The following is a 19,702-nucleotide window of genomic DNA, read 5'->3' as shown; positions in this document are numbered from 1 at the left end:
AGATACAGTGCTGCAACACCACATTTTACTCATCAAGACAAACATCCTTGCAGAACTTTTAATTACATGTTTTGACTTAGCATCTCTATTGATTTGTTGTATTTTTTCATTACACGGCAGTGAAGATATAGCCTGCCCAACTCTATTTCACTTGTAAGACTTCAGTTTTTGACACACACTAGAACATTACCTTACATTCATCCCAAGGCTTTTGAATTCAAGACTTCCCTAGTGTTTACTCTTAAATGTTTTAAACATTTTATTATTTTATTTCTTCAAGTCAGCTATGTGCTCGATGTAACTCCAGAATCTTGATTTCAAGCAGAACCTTCAAATTATTTGCTTTCCCTGTTCAAAAGGTTCAAGTGTCACCAATGTCAAATATTACAACAAAAGTTATCTTGTATACATGGTTACTTTGTTGAACTGTTCATTTCTGCTTGCTCTATTTCATTCAACACTGGCAGAGCAATTAAATTACAAGGGAGTGAACAGTATTACTGATAAACACTATATATTGGCAGTGATAAAATGAGTAAAGACTGAAACCACTTTCCTAAGGCTGAAATCACTTATTCTGAAGCCCCATCTTTCTTATCTATAGGGTACAGTTTTAAGTAATTTGCTTTAATCAGGCAGAAGTAATTTTAAGTAGAAATTGCTTCAGAAATGGAACCCAGGTTTCCATATCTAACCCATCATTCAGACAAAATATGAAGATTAACCTTTACATCTATGCAAAACTGCACTTAAAAGGAAACTTAAGCATTACTCCTGTAAGTGAAAGTCACCATTACCTACAAGCTTCCACCAAGAAAACATAGCTTCAGAGTTCCACTACACCAATTACTACTCTTTAAGACAAAACGAAAGTTACAAACAGTATCCATCTCCAAACAGGTTTTGTTATAAACCATTTAAAAGCAGTACCAGAAGTACATTTGTTTGGCCTTTTCACCAATTGTGGTTAACCCTAATATAACTTACTAGTTTTGTTAACATTCTGGAAGTCCAAACTACCATTTGGAAAATGCCTCAAGTTGTTCCTTCCCTTTACACAACTTGCTCTTTCTCCAGAGGCACACCTTTTTCTTTTTCTGTATCTCTGTCATGCATACATTATCCATTAAATTCTCTCCTACAGTTCATTACCATTAGCAATACATCCCACTCACTGCACAGCTGGACACCAAAAGCTGGGGCTGCCTTCTGCTGGATTTGGAAACCAAGCTGAGCAGTGAGCAACAGAGCCAAGAAGCCCTGGCTGCTCACAGATTCAAGTGTGAGGCCCTTCATCCCTTGCCCTTCTCTTTCTTCAGCACCATAACCCCAGCTGCTCCTGACTTGATTTTTTTTATAGCAAAGAGCCAAAAAACTAGTCACTGGTTTAGACAAAACTAGTGGTAGAAGTGAAGAAAGAGGAAGATAGATGGACTAATAAGAAAGTGATCAGCAGTTTCATTTATTGATAGGAAACCAGGCTGTCACATCCTAATTCCATCAGTTCTTTATTTTCATCAACAACAAAGGATTTTTCTGCTATGAGGAAACCTCAAATTACTACTACACAATGAGAACTTCTTTAAACAAAAAATTCTCAACACAGAGGGCTGACTGCTGCCTGCACCAGAGCCAACAGAGGGCTGTTCTCACTTACTAGATACTTTAAATTACTGTAATTATTTTTCTTAACATTACAGCATCACCATAAACTTCCATTAGGCAGCAAGGGAAAGCATGACAGATTCAGCATTTGGAAGCTGTGAAGCTCTACTCAGTTCCACCAAAAGCATGACCAATTCAAGCAAGGTTTTATTATATCCCGTAGCACTTCTTTATTCAAATAGAATAATTTTCTGTTACAGATAAAAATATCTTAATTCTGAAATTGTATCTCAGTTGAACTATGCCCACTATGTCTCCACACCTACCTCCCTCAAACTCACTGCACATAGAGCCATCTTATCAAGATGTGTTTCAGGACATCCTAGAAGAGCCTCATGATTTCCTGGCAGTTTTCTTCTCCCAAAAAGCTGCACCTCTGGGGCCTGAGTTTTTTTTGTTAGTAAGATTTTGGGTTTTGTCAATTCAATTTCTTTTGATATGAGAGCTTATTCAATACCTGGTAGAAACCATTTGCTCTACAGAAAGCGTTCCTATGTAACTCTGGGCAAATCTTGAACTGAAAGTTTTTTTCCAAGTCAGGAGTTTGATCACTGTAGTTTGTTTTGGTTTGGTTTTTTTCCTCTCCTTGTTTTTTTTAACATAGTTCAGCCTCCACATCCCAATATAATTATGGGTTACAGTTGTCAGAATGTTTGCTTTACAAATTGAACATGAAATAGAATATAGGTCAATGTGTTTGAGGTTGGAGAATGGTACTCAACAAGGAAAAGAGAAAAACCCTGAAACTTAAACACAGCACTGCATTAGATATTTAAAGACATAGGAAACAATCATCTAAAAGCCTAACACCTGGGGTTTTTTAAGTGGTAACTTCAGCCTAGTTTTGTTTACATATCACTTACTTTATCTATGATTGCATATGAAATTAAAACCAGCCAAGTGAAAAATGAACAGAATCCTGTGATTCATAAAAGGAAGGACTTTCCTCAATACTGGTCTTGTCTCCTTGCAAAAACATGTATTTGGAACACAATGCATCCCAGAGACCATTATGATCAGAAGAAAAAGGAAAAAATATCTTAATTTTGCTCTAATCAGAAAGCTACCAACGAAATGCCTCTATTTTTCTGTCCACAATTCCCATGTGTTAAACAAACACAGGTCACTCAGCACAGTGTCCAGCCTGGTTTTGACTACGTCCATAGACAGGAAGCAGAGCATCTCTAGACTACTTATTCCAGTTTTTTATCACCTTCAGTGTGAAAAAGTTTTCTTGTTTAGATGGAACTTAATGTATTTTTATTTCTGCCCTCTTGTCCTGTCACTGAGCACTACTGAAAGTGAAAAGACTGTGGCTCCATCCTCTTCATTCCCTCCCATCAGGTATCTACTCATATTGGTAAGGTCCCTCTGAGCCCTCTCTTGTCCAGACTGAACAGTCCCAGGTTTTTCAGCATCATCCCCTTATCTCCCATCTCCAGCATTTACTGATGCCTGAGATTATTCCTCCCCAGGTGCAGGAATATGCATTTTCCTTTACTGGACCTCATGAGGTTCCTCTCTGTTCTTCCTTCCTGCCTCTGCCCTGTTCCTCTCAGCCTGTCCATATCCCTCTGAATGGTAACACACCCAATTCTCTCAGTTTTGTACCAACTGCAAACCTGCTGAGAGTGCACCTGGTTTTACTGCCCAGGTCATTAGCAAAAGTTTGAAAGAACTGCCTCCAGAACCTACGCCTGGGGTATATCACTAGTGATTTGCCTCCAAGTGGACTTTGCACTACTGAGCACAACCCTCTGGCCTGGTCTTTAAGGTGGTTTTCAATCCACCTCTGTTGAACTAAGCCATTTTTGTCAACGTGTTGACAAGGATGTTATGGCATACAGCACCAAAAGCCCCTACTCAAGTCAAGATGAAGTGCCCTCCCTACCCTCCTACACCAAACTAGTCACACCTTGTTGCAGAAGGCTAACAGGTTAGTTGAGCAGAATTTGCCCTTCATAAATACCTGCTGGCAATTCCTGATCACATCCATGACATATCTGATATAACACAGATCACCAGGAGCTCTCCACAATAATGAACAAGCTTATGAGGAAAAGTTTCCAATTTCCTTCCCAAGCTCAGTCATAAGAGGCATGCCAGAGCTCCATTTGCATAAGAGTCTACAAAATGAGGGGGGTGCAGAAGGTCTCACTCTTCACTCAGATTTCTAATGCATGGCAATGCTGTTCCTATTCTCTCTTTCATAACTTAGTCTTTGTAAAAGACTTCAGGCTGGCACATAACAGCAGTAGTGCAATGCTCCATAGGATGTCCAAATCCTCTTTCATCACCAATCAAGGATATCCAGCTCTTAATGACAGCCATCCACTTCTGAGAACCTGAAAGGATACCTTGTATCTTTCCCAAGAAAAGGTTTTTTAAGAAAAGCAAGTCTCAAGTTTCTGAAAACAGTGACTCTCCTTGATAGCACCAAAACACTGAAAAGATTGTAGCAGAAGTAAATCCAAGTAGCAACCAGGAATCAAAGGCACACACAAGCCACCTACGATCAAACTGCTTCACTGTTCCTTAGTGAAAATAGTTCTCTTGTGTTGTTTCTCAGCCAATTTTAATAGATTTATATGGAACATCAAAAAGAGAAAGGAAAAGACACATAGGGTGGCATTTTCAGAAACAGGCAAAGTATATACATGTAAGTCCTTCAGATGCTGTATAGCATCACTAACTCTGAGAAACAAGTAAACCCTCTGGTGCATTCTTCACAAAGGATCAGTTCTGTACAGGACAGGGAGAGAATTACTCTAGTCTTTCATTACTGGAAAGGAGTTTTGGTGAGAAAACACTTCGCTACAGCCCAGAATCACAGAATGGTTTGGACTGGAATGGACCTTAAAAGATCATCCAGTTCCAACCCCCCTGCCATGGGCAAGGACACCTCATGCTAGACCAGGTTACTCAAAGCCCCATCCGACCTGGCCTTGAATACCTCCATGGAGGGGATATTCACAGCTGCCCTGGGCAACCTGTTCCAGTCTCACCATCCTCACTCTAAGGAACTTCTTCCTAATATCTAATCTAAATCTATCCTCTTTCCATTTTAAACTGTTCCCCCTCATCCTCTCACTCCATGCCCTTGTAAGAAGTCCCTCCCCAGCTTTCCTGAAGGCTCTCTTCAGCTACTAGAACGCTGCTATAAAATATCCCCAGAGCCTTCTCTTCTCTAGGCAGAACAACCCAAAATCCCTCAGGCTGTCTTCATGGAAGAGGTGCTCCAGCCCTCAATCTTTATGGAAACAAAGCAAAATAAATTAGGAACTTAGCTGCTCCACTTAGCAGCTCCACTTAGCACTTAGCTGCTCCAGTGACTGAAGGCAGGACATCTAAAGATGTATGTCAGAGATGTCACCAAACAACTTTGCTTAAAATACTTTTCAATACATATTAGCACACATTCAATGTATGACCTGGACTAGCATTACTTTTAGTGGTTTATCACTTAAACTTTATGAATTAGATGAGAAAGATCTATATACTGCTTTCTTGAACCAAAAAGATTGCCATGAGAACCCAGAGTAAATCACACAACTAAAAACTTCTGTTACAGTCTTCTTTCTGCATTCATGACAGAGATTTCAGAAATACTGTCAACTTGGCATGTCTTCAAAACATGATTTCACCTTTCTGGTGAGCTAAGCAATACAAAAAGTGTTGAGCCAGAATGAAGACTAATGTCTGAATAAAATCTGATGGCTCAGATCCCTTTAGAATGAACAATAAAATTAAGCTTCCAGCTCTTACAATCTAACAAGCAGGAACTGAATTCACAGTGAAGTTTCTAATACCAGTAAATTTTTATTAAATAAGCATCAGAAGTTATCCTAAATAATCACCAATGCCAACCCAATATTACTTCCAAGTTCAAATCTAATTTAATGCAAGTGCTTTTTAATTAACACTGGAATTTACTCCCAAAGAAAACTCTCTATAATTAGTGTTTTTACAATTAATTTATTTCTGAAAGCCAAAACATACTGCAGGTCTCAATCTTATTAGTGTTTAACGATTTTCCAATAAGGCTTCTCTTCATTTTTTTCCATGAGTATGGTTTTGCATTCTGTATGTCTGAACCTTCACCTTCTCAAGCAGCTTCCTTCAAAATATGACTGCAGAAAAATGCTGGCTGTTTGCTAACTATTCTATTTTCCATTCTTTTTTTCAACTCAACTCACAACAAGATTTAGGCATCCATGGAAAGAGGATGGAAAGCACTTGGAGTTTGTATGCTGTCATTTAGAATTAGTGTTGATGTATTACCTCTGTCACAGCCCAGTGGTGTAAAAACTGGTCCAGATCAGTTAGGTAAAGACGGACAGGTGAAAGCTGTGTCTGGCTAATGTGTGGTTTTCCTCTAATGCCCTGGAGACTAGTCAACTCCTCTCTTGAAAACCCTAGAGAAAAAGAAGCAGTACAACAGCATCACAAAACAAGTCAAGCACTGTTCTACTTCAACAGCATCATTGACAAAAACTGTTTTTTTTATATTATGTCTGCACATCGTTTTTTTATTAAAAGCTCTCGCTTGGTACTTTCAATGAAAATACAAATTCCAACTTCTGAAAGAAAACTAAATTTTTTGAACAAAAATCAGTGACATATCCATTTAAACTATAACGTGATATATAAAAAAACCAACTATAAGAGGACAATGTTTTGTATCTTCAGAAAGCAATTTAAAAAAACAGGTATAATGCAAAGCACTCAAATAACTCAGTAAGCTCCTAACATAACAATTAAACAATTAAAATAAATAAATAAATAAAATATATCTTTTGGCTTGTTGTTTCTAGCCAGGTATGAGACGTTTTAGTAAAACAGAACTACTGCTCCAAACAGTTACTTTGGTTTTGCTTTTGTTTTCTCAGTTACCAGTACACCTCTCCCCATTGTTTTAGGAAAAAAAGCTAATTTTTGAAAGCAAAAAAATTGAACATTATGAACGACTGAGGTGATGAAGAAAATACTTTTTTTTTTTTTTACCATGGGACAAGTTACTGGAAAATATTTCTCAGTAATATGATGTCATTGTAACCACTGTAATTTCCCAAAGCTGCATCACCAGAGTACAACTATTTTTATATCTGATTAAGAACATAGTAGGAGAAGTAATACTGCTCACATGCTGACCATGGGCAGCTCACTGCAATGTACTTAATTACTTTATTCTGATGGAATGTTTTTAGTAGCGTAAGCATGTCCACAGGAAGTCCCAGAGGCAATAATTCATATTGTTATGAGCCAATAAAAGGCATTTACTTAAATCTAGAAAAAAATTTCTTGCTCACATCATATGCTGAGTTTAGGTTTTCCTCTTAATTTCCAAAGAAATCTGCTAGAATGAAGAAAAAGTATGCAAATATTCAGCCAAAGTGGCAAAGTGTTCAAAATAGGGTGTCAAATAGCAAATCAAGAGAAAAAAGGGTATCTCATACCAAAAATATGCAACAAGATAAGAATTACTACTTTCAGGAAGTACTTACTACACCATTTATTCTAAATTAAATCCAGCAATTGACTATCAAAAACCAAATTTCATTTTGTTAATTCTGAATTATGACATTCACATGGATTACCTATAAGGGTTGAAAACAAGAAGCTGAAATAGTCCACATCATTCACTGAATTATCCTGTACTTGGCACTTCCAGCCTGCAAAGGATGATCTACACAAAACCAATAGCAGATAGTTTGTTAAAAACCACATAATTAAGAATTCACAACCTACCTGCATAATACAATCAATTACCATGATTAAATTGTTAATTTTAGCATTCCTGCTTCTAACTGCTGTTTGTAGAATAGCATTATAAACAGCTTCAAATACAGAACTCACTCTAATCAAAACAAGGAATATTGAACTTAGTTACCCCTATATGGGTTCAGGTTATTAAGTTGATTAATTTACAAAACTAGCAACTTCTCATAGATATCAGTATAACCTTTATATAATATAGTGACGACAGCCAACACACAGTAAATTAAATTATTTTTTCCCTTATTTGGTAAAAATCATAATATAACAAAGCTGGGCTGTATTTTTCGTTATATACACTACTTTTAACACAGCTCTTTACATGAACAACAGACCCCACTTAAAAGCAGTCTCAGCACCTATTTTAGAGCAGCTAAAGCTATAAAAGACAGAACTAAATTAACAACTTGCTTGGAGATTTAGAACACAAAAAGGAGCAATATGCAAAGACAGGAGTAAACCTGTTACCAAAGCTGCCTGACACTTCCCTTTTTAGAGAAATATGCAAGAAGTGGAGCACCAGCCTACTTTTGCTTCTGAAATTAGAAGCTGTATGATGAGCTTGTGGAAACTAGGAGCAAACAGACACCACTGACCACCAAAGAGCAGTGTCCTCTCTGTGTATTGGAGCAGAACCAGGAGAGTGACAGGAGCTGGGAAAAAGGACATTTCACACCTCCTTTCCTCAAAAAGCTGCAGCTCAGACCTACATCACATTATACAAAAATGCATATTATACAAATGCATTTCTACAGAGTTCTTGGCACTTGTGCTGCAGACTATGGATCCTTGCTGTAGGAGGTTGCTGCTTTCCACTTTTATAATCTTGCAAAATTTCAGGGCTTCAAAGTGTAATTTTCCAAGCCAGCTATCTGCTTCAGATCACTTTTTTTTCCTGAATTTCTCTCTGCTAACAGCCAAAATGTCTTAGCTCATGGATAACAAAAATCTGGAAAGCTTGTTTTTCAGAAATTTTTTTACAGCTCTGTGTTTTGAGAGCAAAAATATCAAATCTGGAATACCTTTGTGCCAGGCATATACATTTTGCCAAGCCTGTGAAAATCATCCATAGTATTTCACCATCTACAAAAATGACAGCTAGAATATGCACGTGTCTGGAGCTACTCAAAACTAAAGGGAAAAAAAAGAATTTCCTGAAATTACAGATCAGGATTTAATTTGACTACTACATACGACAATTACTTCTTTAAAAAAAAAAACAAATCACAGCTAGGTGAGAGAGAACAAAAAAAGGCTTTCTTAAATTAAGAAATTTCTTAAATTAAGTTACTTCACATTGTATCCTTAATAGCAAATCCTTATTTCCAGGCATATCTCAGTTGACCTAGTGACTTTCTGGTGCAGGCAGTTCTTCATGGACTATTCTAATTCCTAAGAGGCCTTCAGTTCTCCTCTGAGGTTTGGGTTTGCTGCTTCCCTTTCTTAACCTGCACCTCTCAATCTCTCTCCTTTCATAAGGCTGCCACGTGGCTGCCAAAACAGAGTTCTCCAGAGACAAACCCCTCGGCCCTGGCTAGTAGTCTGGTCCTAAGAGAAGGGAAAATTTCTTCCCTCCTTCCAAGGAGATCCCAGTTTGATTCATTACAGCATCAAAGAGATCTCACACATATTCAACTAAATCAGCATGAGGTCTAACAACCTATTTTCCTCCCCAGCCTGAGATTCCATGCAGGATGAATAGTAACACAAAGATTAGATCCGTGTACCAGAATGGAGAATGAAGCTCATGTCCTGTACAACATGGGGGAATAAGCTGCCTAAATCCAGTGCAGAGGGACCATGAGTAGACACGAGGTTGCAGAGATTCAGGAGAATTTAGGACTTACTGGGCACAGAAATTCAACCTGTGATGCAATCACTGAGCAAAATAGTGGGAATGCAAGAATTTGGAAGATACACAAGCTGCAAATGGTACTGGGAAATAAACAAACAAAATATCTTGGTCAGGAGGACAAGATATGAACTTGAATAAAAAAAACTTGGATAAAAGATGAACTTGAAATAAGCCCAAATGCAGGCATAAGGGAATGACTGATGCAGATGTAAGAGGAAGAAGAATGGCTTTGGTTCTGCTCCAGAAATACAGAGGCAGAACCTCCATGTAAGACACCTTGACAGAGTTCTTAAATGGTTTTAAGTCTCTAAAGAGAGCTACACTGAGACAGGCACAAACAAAACCAAAATCCCCAAATTCAGTTGCAGTTTACTTCTTCTAATAGGTGAATGTTTTTACACACATAAAAGAAGACTCAATGTTAACAGGGCATTAAGGTTAAAAATAATCTTTCAATCCAGAAAGTGACAGAGAAAGCTGCCTATAATCTTTACCTTGGCTTCTCTGCACATGTGCCTTGGCACTTCATAATGTGCTATATTTTGAGGCTTGAATTAAAGGAAATCGTAATTAAGAACACAGAAGAAATTTAACTCTAGAACGGATGATGATGCACTACAAACACATCACAAATTATTTCCAAAATCCTAGTTTATTATTTTAAGACTACCATGGATAATAAAGAATTATGAGCACTTTCAGAAAAGGTTTTCAAGATGCTTGCAAATTATGTGTTAGACATTTAATTAAAAAAAAAAACCACTAATTTATAGGTGGAAAAGAAGTAATAAGCATGTTATCACCCCTCTTTTTTGAATAAATTTTTAGTGACAATGGGAACCTGCTAACCAATTGCATACTAGTGAGACCTCTCTAGTTAGCTAGTCCAAACCCACATTAACTATGATGAATTACACGTTGTAATTTCTGCAAGGTTACCTGCTCTCCACGAGAACCTCTCTACTGAGCTTTAGAACTGCACCTTTAGTTAACCTGCTTTGTACACCAAGTGGTATTAAAAGAAAAGTGGAATCTAATTAACTGAAAAATCACTGCTTCCCTTGCCATTAGCATGGCAAATATTTCTCAGTCACAGCAACTGTACAATGCATTCCTTTTATCACTTGCTGCTAACTTTTCTTTTAACTCCAGATGGATCTCACTGCTTTGTTCACACTGCTGTTATTTTCAGGGTGGGCTCTACCACACAGCTGCAAAGTCCAACAGGGCAGTTTGTGTCCAAGTGGTTATTTCTCAGCTGCAGGCTACACTTCCTGACCTAAACTGGCTACCAGTTCATTTCTGGTTTAGGTTTAAGGTGTTAGTTTTGACTTATGTAGTCATAAGGAGTCTTTGGGCAATTCAGATGTCTCTGGCAGAGGAACTCTGATGAAGCATGCTGCAGTCACTTCAGAAATTAATCCTCTACTTGTCATCCTATAAAACACTGATGAAACTCCAACTCAGACAGCAATGCACCTATGAAGCACAGTGAGTTTTGCTTAGAATTCGGGTTTGGTGGGGTTTTTTTGTTTTGGTTTGGTTTTGGGTTTTTTTTTTGGTTCAGCAATGAAGTTGAAAAAAAGCATAATGAATCTCAAAAAGTTCCAAGTTCAGTCTTCAAGTAGTTTTCAAGTAAAACAAGGGAAAGCAAATATAAGCATGTAACAGTTCTTCTGAAGCTTTGATACCATAACCCAAATTTTGTTCATGGGAGGCTTTTGTTTATGGAGGATTATGGAACTCAAGGAGTGTAGAAGATCAAGGGTTTTCTGCTCAAACAAACTAAAATCCAATTCTTTCACCTTCCTGGAAAAGTCCTTCTACTGCCATAATAAGAAAATATTCTAGCCCAGCCTGTTCCTGAAGTGTTATAGAATTATTTAAATATTTGTCTGAGAAACGTAATTTAATTTAGACTGTGGTAGCTGATCCCATTTCAAATTTATTTTTTCAACAATTTATCACAAATTTAAACCAAGGCCTACCACAATTGTTTCTTTAATTTTAGGTTGTAAAATAATTTTAAAGGAGTTTCTGCTCTTATTTCCTCCACTGATACTTCCGTTCCATATAGAACATATAAATATTCATAGGCACGGCCACCAGCTGATTCACTTACTTCCTGAAAAAAAAAATCTTTCAGGTCTCAATGTAGTGAAAATTTAGTAAAATTAATGCCATTTATTTGTATATTATTAAATTAAGAACACCTCCTCAAAATAGTTCAATGACTATGTCAGTGTGTTAGGAAATCAATCTCCTCTTCAAATGGAGGCAATGAACACAGATTTTCCACATCCTCAGCAAGTGCTTTAACCACTGAGAGATTGAGATACTACTTAGTCTTTCAAATATCTGGAGCAGAAAACTTCAAGATTCTGTACCCCCAGCAGATAATCACTGCATGACAGTAGCATTCAAGCAAAGTAAGGCTACAGGACAGAAGCTACGAGGATTATGCCCACCTCTGATCAGAGCAGAATCTGTGCTGGTTCCTATCCCAAAACAACTCTCCAAGATGTGCTGCAGCTTCAAGCAGCTGCACAACACAGTATGGAACTCAACAACTTAGAAGGAAATCAACAGGACGAGATAGCATGCACCATGCAAAGGAGGAGCTCAAGGGAAGGCAAGAACAAACTGAACTACTACCAGCTGTGAGCAACCTGCTACCTGAGAACCTCCCTGACACCTACAGCCTGTAGAATGGCAAAGGTGGTGGTATTTCTCTAAACAAAACCCCCAAAACTCGTTCCACATAACTGAAGTCTATGACGATACTGCCTGCACTAGGCAAATTAATACACACAATGATGGATAAAATTAGCTTTCACATGAATACCTACACCATGCTTGAGAATAGACAGGATGGTTAAAAAAAAAAAAGCAAGCATGCTTGCTTTATGTATTTCTTGGAAATCTTTTTAAGGGCTAAGGGTATGTGAATATGGAAATACTTGTAATACTTAGGGAAAATAATTTCAGAAAACAACATAGCTACAGTACAGAAACTAAGGCCCTTACTTTAAGAGATAACTGATTTAAAGGTAGGAAGGGGTGAGTAGAACTGACTGATCAGCTCAGTGGAAGATAGACATCAGTGGAGCTTCATGGGGTCTGTGTTGGCACTGGGCTGAACAGAAGCAATCTAGAAGTAGAGATGACAAAGTCCACTAACAACATCCATGTCACTCGAAGTACTTAGTATAGAATTAGCTGCATGCTGCTGCAAAGTCTATATTGTCTTTTTCTTGACAAAGCTATTCAGTCAGTTCATCTACCTACAGTCTGAAGGTACACATTACCCCTTCCAGATGCACATTCTGTTTTTCTGCTGCTCACCAGGATACAGCTCAACAGCTCCTTTTGCCTGTCCAGGGGTTAGGGCCTTGACAAAACTGTTCTTCCACAGTAGCCAGAATAATCACACTGCAGCCAAGAACTGTAAGCTGCTTCCACTACATGAAACAGGGACAAGTTTTCCTACAGCACACAGGACCACAGACATGTGTGACAATTCCCCTTATAACTTATGGATCTTCCGTCATGATCAACCAGAAACTGTGCTGAAAATAAGTCTTCACTGATCTACCAAAAGCAGGTAAAGAAAATGTACTTTCTTTCAGCTTCCTGTTTTTATGACCTGTGCCATCTATGACCTCACACCACAGAAAGGACTAGGATCAGTTTATAGAGCCTACCTATTATGACGAAACTGTTCAGCTACTGATCAGTACTCATCAGGAACAGGAGAATTGCATAGAGATACTGCACCACCTTTCCCTAGACCTGAGTCTGTTTAAATTCTTAGCAAAGTTGCTCCCTGTCTGTGCCCAGAAACACTGCCCTGCTGAATTAAAAATCATGCTAGGACAATACTGTAAAGATAGATGTTCTAGCAGCCTCCTCACAGGATAGATACCAATGTATCACGTTCTATGTAGACACCTAACTATGTAGCTAGTAGCAGTGCTGTCTGACAACCATTTAAATGATGCTTACATGTAAGAACACCTGTCAAATATGAGGTAATGAAAAAAAATGTGGAATTAGATACTGTGGAGAGCTTGTCAAGTATGTTACAATAAATCCAAATCTGTGAGTGTACAAACAACAATATACATTGGAAGGAGCAAAACCACACGCAAGTACCACACTAGGGCTGTTGAACCTTCCTGGGAGAAAACAGAAAACATTTTCTCCCAGTGTAGTTATGCACTTGCACTACTGTAAAATATATCCTTTTAGAACACTAGAAAAAGCCCTGTGCCATACTATACCTCAGCTGGTATAGTTTATTCCTGTTTAGCTCTAATGAAAAATACATTGTCAAACTGAAATGAAACTGTTTGCAACTGCAATAGAGTGTAACTCAGGCTCCTGCACCAACTTCATCCCATCAGGTTTGCATTACATTGTTAATGAGGATCACTCAGTTTTCATACTACTGGAAAAGAGAGGGAACAAACTGCTGCAAACAATGTTGCAATTGCTTAAAAAGCATTTTTTAAAAATTGAATCTTTGAATACTTCTTCAATCCTGTACCCAGCTCATCATTCACACCAACTTAGCTCCAGGGAGCACATGTCCTTAACAAACTGAGAGTTTTTATAGTCCTTTTCCTCTAACAGGTTACCACATGTAGACAATGGTTTGTTAGTGCAAATTTTTTAACTTCCATTATCTCTTTTGGAGGATCAAATGTTTCCATTTGAAGATGCGGCAAAATACAACAAACAACTGCAAGGAATTAGCTGGGATTTGAAGAAAAACATCAACCCTATTTTAAGAAAACAACAATTTGAGCTATGCATTGTTAAAAGTAAGCCTATCAGCTACTCATTTATTTGTTTCATGGTTGCAAAGGTTGTCTGAAGAAAAAAAAAAAAAGAATTGAGTTGCTTACACATTATAAATGAGAGCACAAATTGGAAGAAACATTCACTAATGAACAAACAGCATTTATTGACTGGTGCAATTTTAACTGCAGCAACATAATTCTTTTCCCCTTGGTTAGGAATATCAAACTAGAAACAACCACCTGCAGACAAATTTAGAGGCCTGTGGCCTTAAACATAAGCTTAGCCTTCTCCCTCTCTCAAGTCCTAAACATTCACATAACAGTGAACAAGGAAAAGGAAATTTGTAGACCAGACATGGAACGCACTGTAACCCACACCAGGATCCAATTCTCAAGAACTATGGATTCTTTCTGATCTTGCAGCTTTCACCCTTCATCCTCAGTGGCACCCAGTCAGGGAAATGCCACCATTCTGAAAGCACACTCTTCTTTTGTGCCTAACCATTTTTAATACGCTTCTCCTTCGTTTTTTGTTTCTAAACAATGTGTTGTGAAAATATACCCAGAAAAAGCACTTCACAGTGAACAAAGACCTTACTATTCCTACATTCTTCTTAGTGATCCCCTCATAATGACTACACCTTCTTATACATGCGTGCCTTTCAACTTACTTACCAAGGTGTATTGAGTTGCCTTCCTATTGTAACGCTTGTAAAGTCTTCAAAATGTTTGGGGGTTTTGCTTCTTTGTTTTGTTTGCTTTGGTTTTGTTTTTTTGTGGTTTTGTTTCTTTTGCGGTTTTTGTTTTTAAAATGAGAACCTGGTAACCTGGTTTATTTTAGTAAGATTTTGGTTTTAAGTATTTCTTTTTTAAAAAAAGCTTTCAAATCCTTTCTGTATTTCATTTGTATGAGAATTACTATTCAATCAGTGTTGGTATTCACAACAACATGATACAATATCATCTCAAAGTTCTCTCCAGCTTGTTGGTACTTTTGGGAAATATAATGTTCTTTTTGTCTACAATACTGCATTCAGTACTGTCAAAGGTTGCAAATCACACAACTAGGATGACTAAATAAAGTAGTATTTACTTACAAAGGAAATATCTATAGAAACCTTCAAATTATTGCCACAAAAAAACACCTCTGGGAAATATATCTGGAGAAATGCAATTTTCAACTTTATACCAAACAGATGTTAAAATGTCCATCCCTTCTAGACACCAGATTCCTGAGGACAGCAGGAACCCACAAGCACACCTGGCTGCTGGGCCATACAACAGCTGTGCTCCCTCATTATTGTCTGGAAAACAGCAGAATCTTTTAAAGGCACCACCTCTTAAGGACAGAGTCCATTTATAGTTACAAGCAGAATGCAAGTTACCCCCAGGGTTATCTCAAACCTGTGAAGATGAGGAACTCCCACACAATTTATTTCTTGCTGGGAGAGAGCACTCAGCATTTATTTATATGGTCCTCATCCTTCTCCTTTTCTACAGCAACAAAAAAAATCTCTTTGCAAGACTCCAGTGGGGAAAGAGCCCCACAAGAATAAGAAATAGCTGTCTGAAGCCACTGGTGATCTCATTTATGGACACTCCAAGAGAGAAATGCCATAAATTAACCCCCATTGTTTTTTATCTAAGCAGTGAAATATTATCTGTCTAATTCTCTATTACAGTTAAATAACTTCCAGACACAATACTCCAATGTATAAAAGGTTCTTTTCAAAAATCATAACTACATTGCATAAATAAGGTACATAAATAAATCAGGGTTATGTAATTACACTAAGTAAAGGCACATGAATAAATTACATTTATGCAATTACACTGAATAGGCTTTCCTTATTTGTACCTTGAGACATTTTAATAGAACTTTTCCTGTTAAGTCAGCTAGCTTGATAGTTTATACATTTGATCAGGACATCATAATCTTCATTTCTTAATCCATACTTGACAGAATAGAATACACCACAGTAAGTATTCAGATTACATATGAATCATATTAAGCACCCTGCCTTATACAAAAGGAAAGGCAAAGAAATGTGTTTGCAAGGATATCTGCCACCATGAAATCACTAGACTAGCAAGCATTAAGCCTAACAAACTGTGACAAATGGTGTTCCTCTGCAGCTGCTGAAGTACAGATTTTTGTATGAAAACAGCAGGTCTCCTTTTGTGAGACAAACAAGACAATCTACCATATCTAAGAAAGTGAATCTACAACATTTATTATGTTTCCATATTTGACAAAAAGATATGCCTCAAAGCCAATCTTCCAAAAAGTACTTGAAAAATAAGCATATTTCTATTTTAAAGCACATTAGTGCTTTAAAAAATATTCTGAAGTACCCCATCTGCCCTACAAATGTAGAAAGTAGGCATACAGGGATGGCATCAAAAATCTTTTCTAGCTCTACCTATAATACTACTGAAGTTTACGACTTCAGTCCCTCCTAGACCATTAACTATTATTTCTTCTATACATTACATACACATTTCTTCAAATGTATAAACATTAAAAATGTTCTTCACTTTCTGGACAGTTTTCTATACCTATCCATATTCACATCCTGAAGGAATCAACAGAATTGGAATTTCAAACCAAAGGTCCACTCATGCCAAAAACTACGTATTCCTACCTAACACTTAAACCATTCACCTTTAATTAGAAGATCTACTGTTTATTTACCAGTTATTCCAATACACTGTGAATTTAAAATACTGAAGTTGATTCTTTCAGAAACGTGGTACACTGCATCAAGATAAATGGCTTAAATTGGAGGCCAACTCAGGGAACTCATCTCCTGCTGCTACTCCTCATTTCTCTCAGTCTAAAGTCACAAATTGTTGGCTCATGTTTCTCTACACCTTTCCTCACCTAGTTGTGTATGAACAAGAGTGGGGAGAAAGATTTATTGCACCAAAACCCTGGCAGGCTCCCATCTCTCAGAACCTTACCTGCCTGGATTTAATGAGGTTACTTACAGCTCAGGTCTCAGTAAGAAAAAGGCAGGCACTGGAGAACAGAAGTGGTATTAATCCAAGACAACACCTTCTGTCCCTCAGTTTTACCTGAAACTCACCAGCTGTAGCTAGCCCAGTGACCCAAATGGCAGCATCTGTTTATTGGCAGAGATCAATTAGTGTAAATCTGGCCACATTCTATCAGCATCCAAAATGGGGTGGCTGCATTTTAGCTCTCTTTTCAGAACAGCCCTCAGCCTGTGTTAACTGGTAAAACTTTGTAACCATAGAACATGCTAATAATCACTATGGATAGTCACCCTGTGAAGCTCAGGAACCTTATTATATATAGAAATAATGACAATATCTTCTTTATCAGCATAGGGATCCACTATTGCTCACTCAATGGGCTCTTCTAGACCACTTGGCTATTCATTTCACCATTGCAAAATGTAAGTAGTGAAAAACAGTTAATGTCTTCCAAATTAATTTCTAATCAATAAAAAATTCTAAAAGTTATCATGTAATAATTATGATAATTACAATTAATGCCTGGTCTCATCATAGTACTATGGTTTAAACCACCTGGATAAATTTACTATCTCATTTTACAGTTTACACACACTCAAAAAAGCTCTGATTTCCTTGAGTTTATAATGATTGTTCCTGGAATAATTGCTGCAGTCTTATTATCATCCATATGTACCCTTATCAAATCCACCTTAATGTAGTCTCTTCCTGGCAAATATAAATGGGTATGTACATGCATTCTCCAATGCATGTAAAAAGGTACAGACAAGAATAATGCAGGGATAAAGGCTTTTAAATAAATTAAGAACAATTATCAAACATGGCAGTGAGCCTCTGACGCTCATGCATGCACTCTATTTAAAAACATGACAGATAAGCAGGTGGCATAGAAGAAATTATAAAGGCTCCCCCCTCACCAGAGAACACGAAAGTATTGAAAGAAAAACAGTGCCATCTACTGACAAAATCTGGTTTGCTCCTAAATGACATCTCCCTGCGGACTGATTTGTATAAGTTTCCCTATGCAAAGCTACCCTGTAACTACAGAAAGTGTCATGTGAACCAGAAATTACATACATTTTTTTTTAAGCACCATTTATTTTAAAAAATTGAGTATTTAACTCTGAGCATCACGAGAGCTGTAAATGACCTCAAGTTACACAGTGTCTCTTGTCTCTCTTCCTTTGAGGCTTTACCTCTGCCATCCACGGCACACTTTTTGTCCAACCTGATTTTAAGCATCTTGAATGGAGTATATTTATACCCACTTCCTAAACAGCCTGTTAACTATACATCTCTGCTAGCACTCAAACCAAATGTTTTTCTGATATTTAAGGTCTATATTTCTAATCCTGCTAAAACTGCACTGTCCCACTCCTTTTCAACAGCCTTTTACACACGTGGTTTCCCCTCCTTCCCAGTCTAATTTGCCTAACAATGCCAATCTGTCGGCCATTCCCAATTAACACAGTTTATGGACTATTGTTCTCCTTTAAACTCAATCCAGTTTGTTCATGACATTATCTAAAAGCAAGCCACAAAACTAGATACAACAATCCAGCTTGGCTTTTCTGGTAAGAGATGGAAAATTAGTTCATGTCTCCTGTGTGCAACGACAGGTTATGAAGTTCATGAAGCCCATCTAAGGCTCATACTGAGAAAAACCTACTATTATTTCCTTAACCTTATGGTTAAGTAAGTCCTTAACCGTAGGACTTACTTTCCAAGCAAAGATGCATCAGACTCTCCTGTTCTTAAGTAGTAATTAAGCTTATTACCTTCTCATCTCCCTATCTTTCCACACTTAAGTTGCCAAAGCAATTTTTTTGGACATTCCCCTCTGCAGCCACTAATATGTCTGACATAATGTCAGTTCCTTAGTTCTTAAAGGCATCCTAGGATGAAGTGTTTACAATACACGAAAGTCATAATGATAGGAAAAAAAAAGTTAACCTTTCACAAAATAGATTTTATCTATATACTACGCTGAAACACAACTAAAAATTGTCATCAACAACTCCCTTAATATATGTACAAGTTTTTAAGTTAGCTGTATAGGTGGAAATGTATTTCAATGCCGTTGCATTCGCTCTGTCTGTAAGACTCATTTTAATCTTTCCAAGGACTCGCACTATTTTCAGCAGTGTTTCTAAAGAAAACTGATCAAGTTCCTGTTTTTAACACCGATTTCTCTCAATGAAGTGGAAACGTCCCTATCAAAGAAAACCAATTCTGAATCAAGAGTATTATCTCTGTTGCAAATTTCATCACAATTGAAATTTTCCAGAAAGGACTGTTCGGGCTTATCAATACAATAAGCTGCAGTAGCTTAACTAGTTCGGTACTTTTTTTTTTTTTCCATCTACCTATTTCAGATACTCCACACTCTTCGAATCCAATTTAGTTTCAAACACGTTCCAAATGCCATAAATTAGTATCAAAATACTTTTTTTGCACCCCTGAAAAATTGCAAGTTGCTCCTCCTCCTCTGTTGTCAGGATGTAACCTACTTTGGGCCAGAACACCACCCTCCCCCTGCCTTTTGCATGTTCTGCCCAAAGGATCAAATGCACACAGCCCACCTGAAGCTTCCTGATAATCT

At 37.5% G+C, this 19,702-nt stretch overlaps 1 protein-coding gene across 3 annotated transcripts in view; it reads right to left on the bottom strand.

Moving 5' to 3' along the window:
• The window catches only part of TEX10 (testis expressed 10), a 56,893-nt gene that overhangs the window by 13,071 nt on the left and 24,120 nt on the right, over window positions 1-19,702 (bottom strand). For all 3 annotated transcript variants that reach the window (XM_030445915.1, XM_030445916.1, XM_030445914.1), the window contains 2 exons: window positions 7,263-7,351; window positions 5,947-6,080 (listed from right to left, as the gene is read on the bottom strand). In XM_030445915.1, coding sequence (XP_030301775.1) covers window positions 5,947-6,080; window positions 7,263-7,351 — 223 coding nt within the window. The remainder of the gene's footprint in view (window positions 1-5,946; window positions 6,081-7,262; window positions 7,352-19,702) is intronic.

Source organism: Calypte anna, chromosome 2 (genome assembly GCF_003957555.1).
Source record: "Calypte anna isolate BGI_N300 chromosome 2, bCalAnn1_v1.p, whole genome shotgun sequence".
Taxonomy (NCBI): Eukaryota; Metazoa; Chordata; class Aves; order Apodiformes; family Trochilidae; genus Calypte; species Calypte anna.
This window is presented reverse-complemented; position numbering and strand designations above follow the sequence as displayed.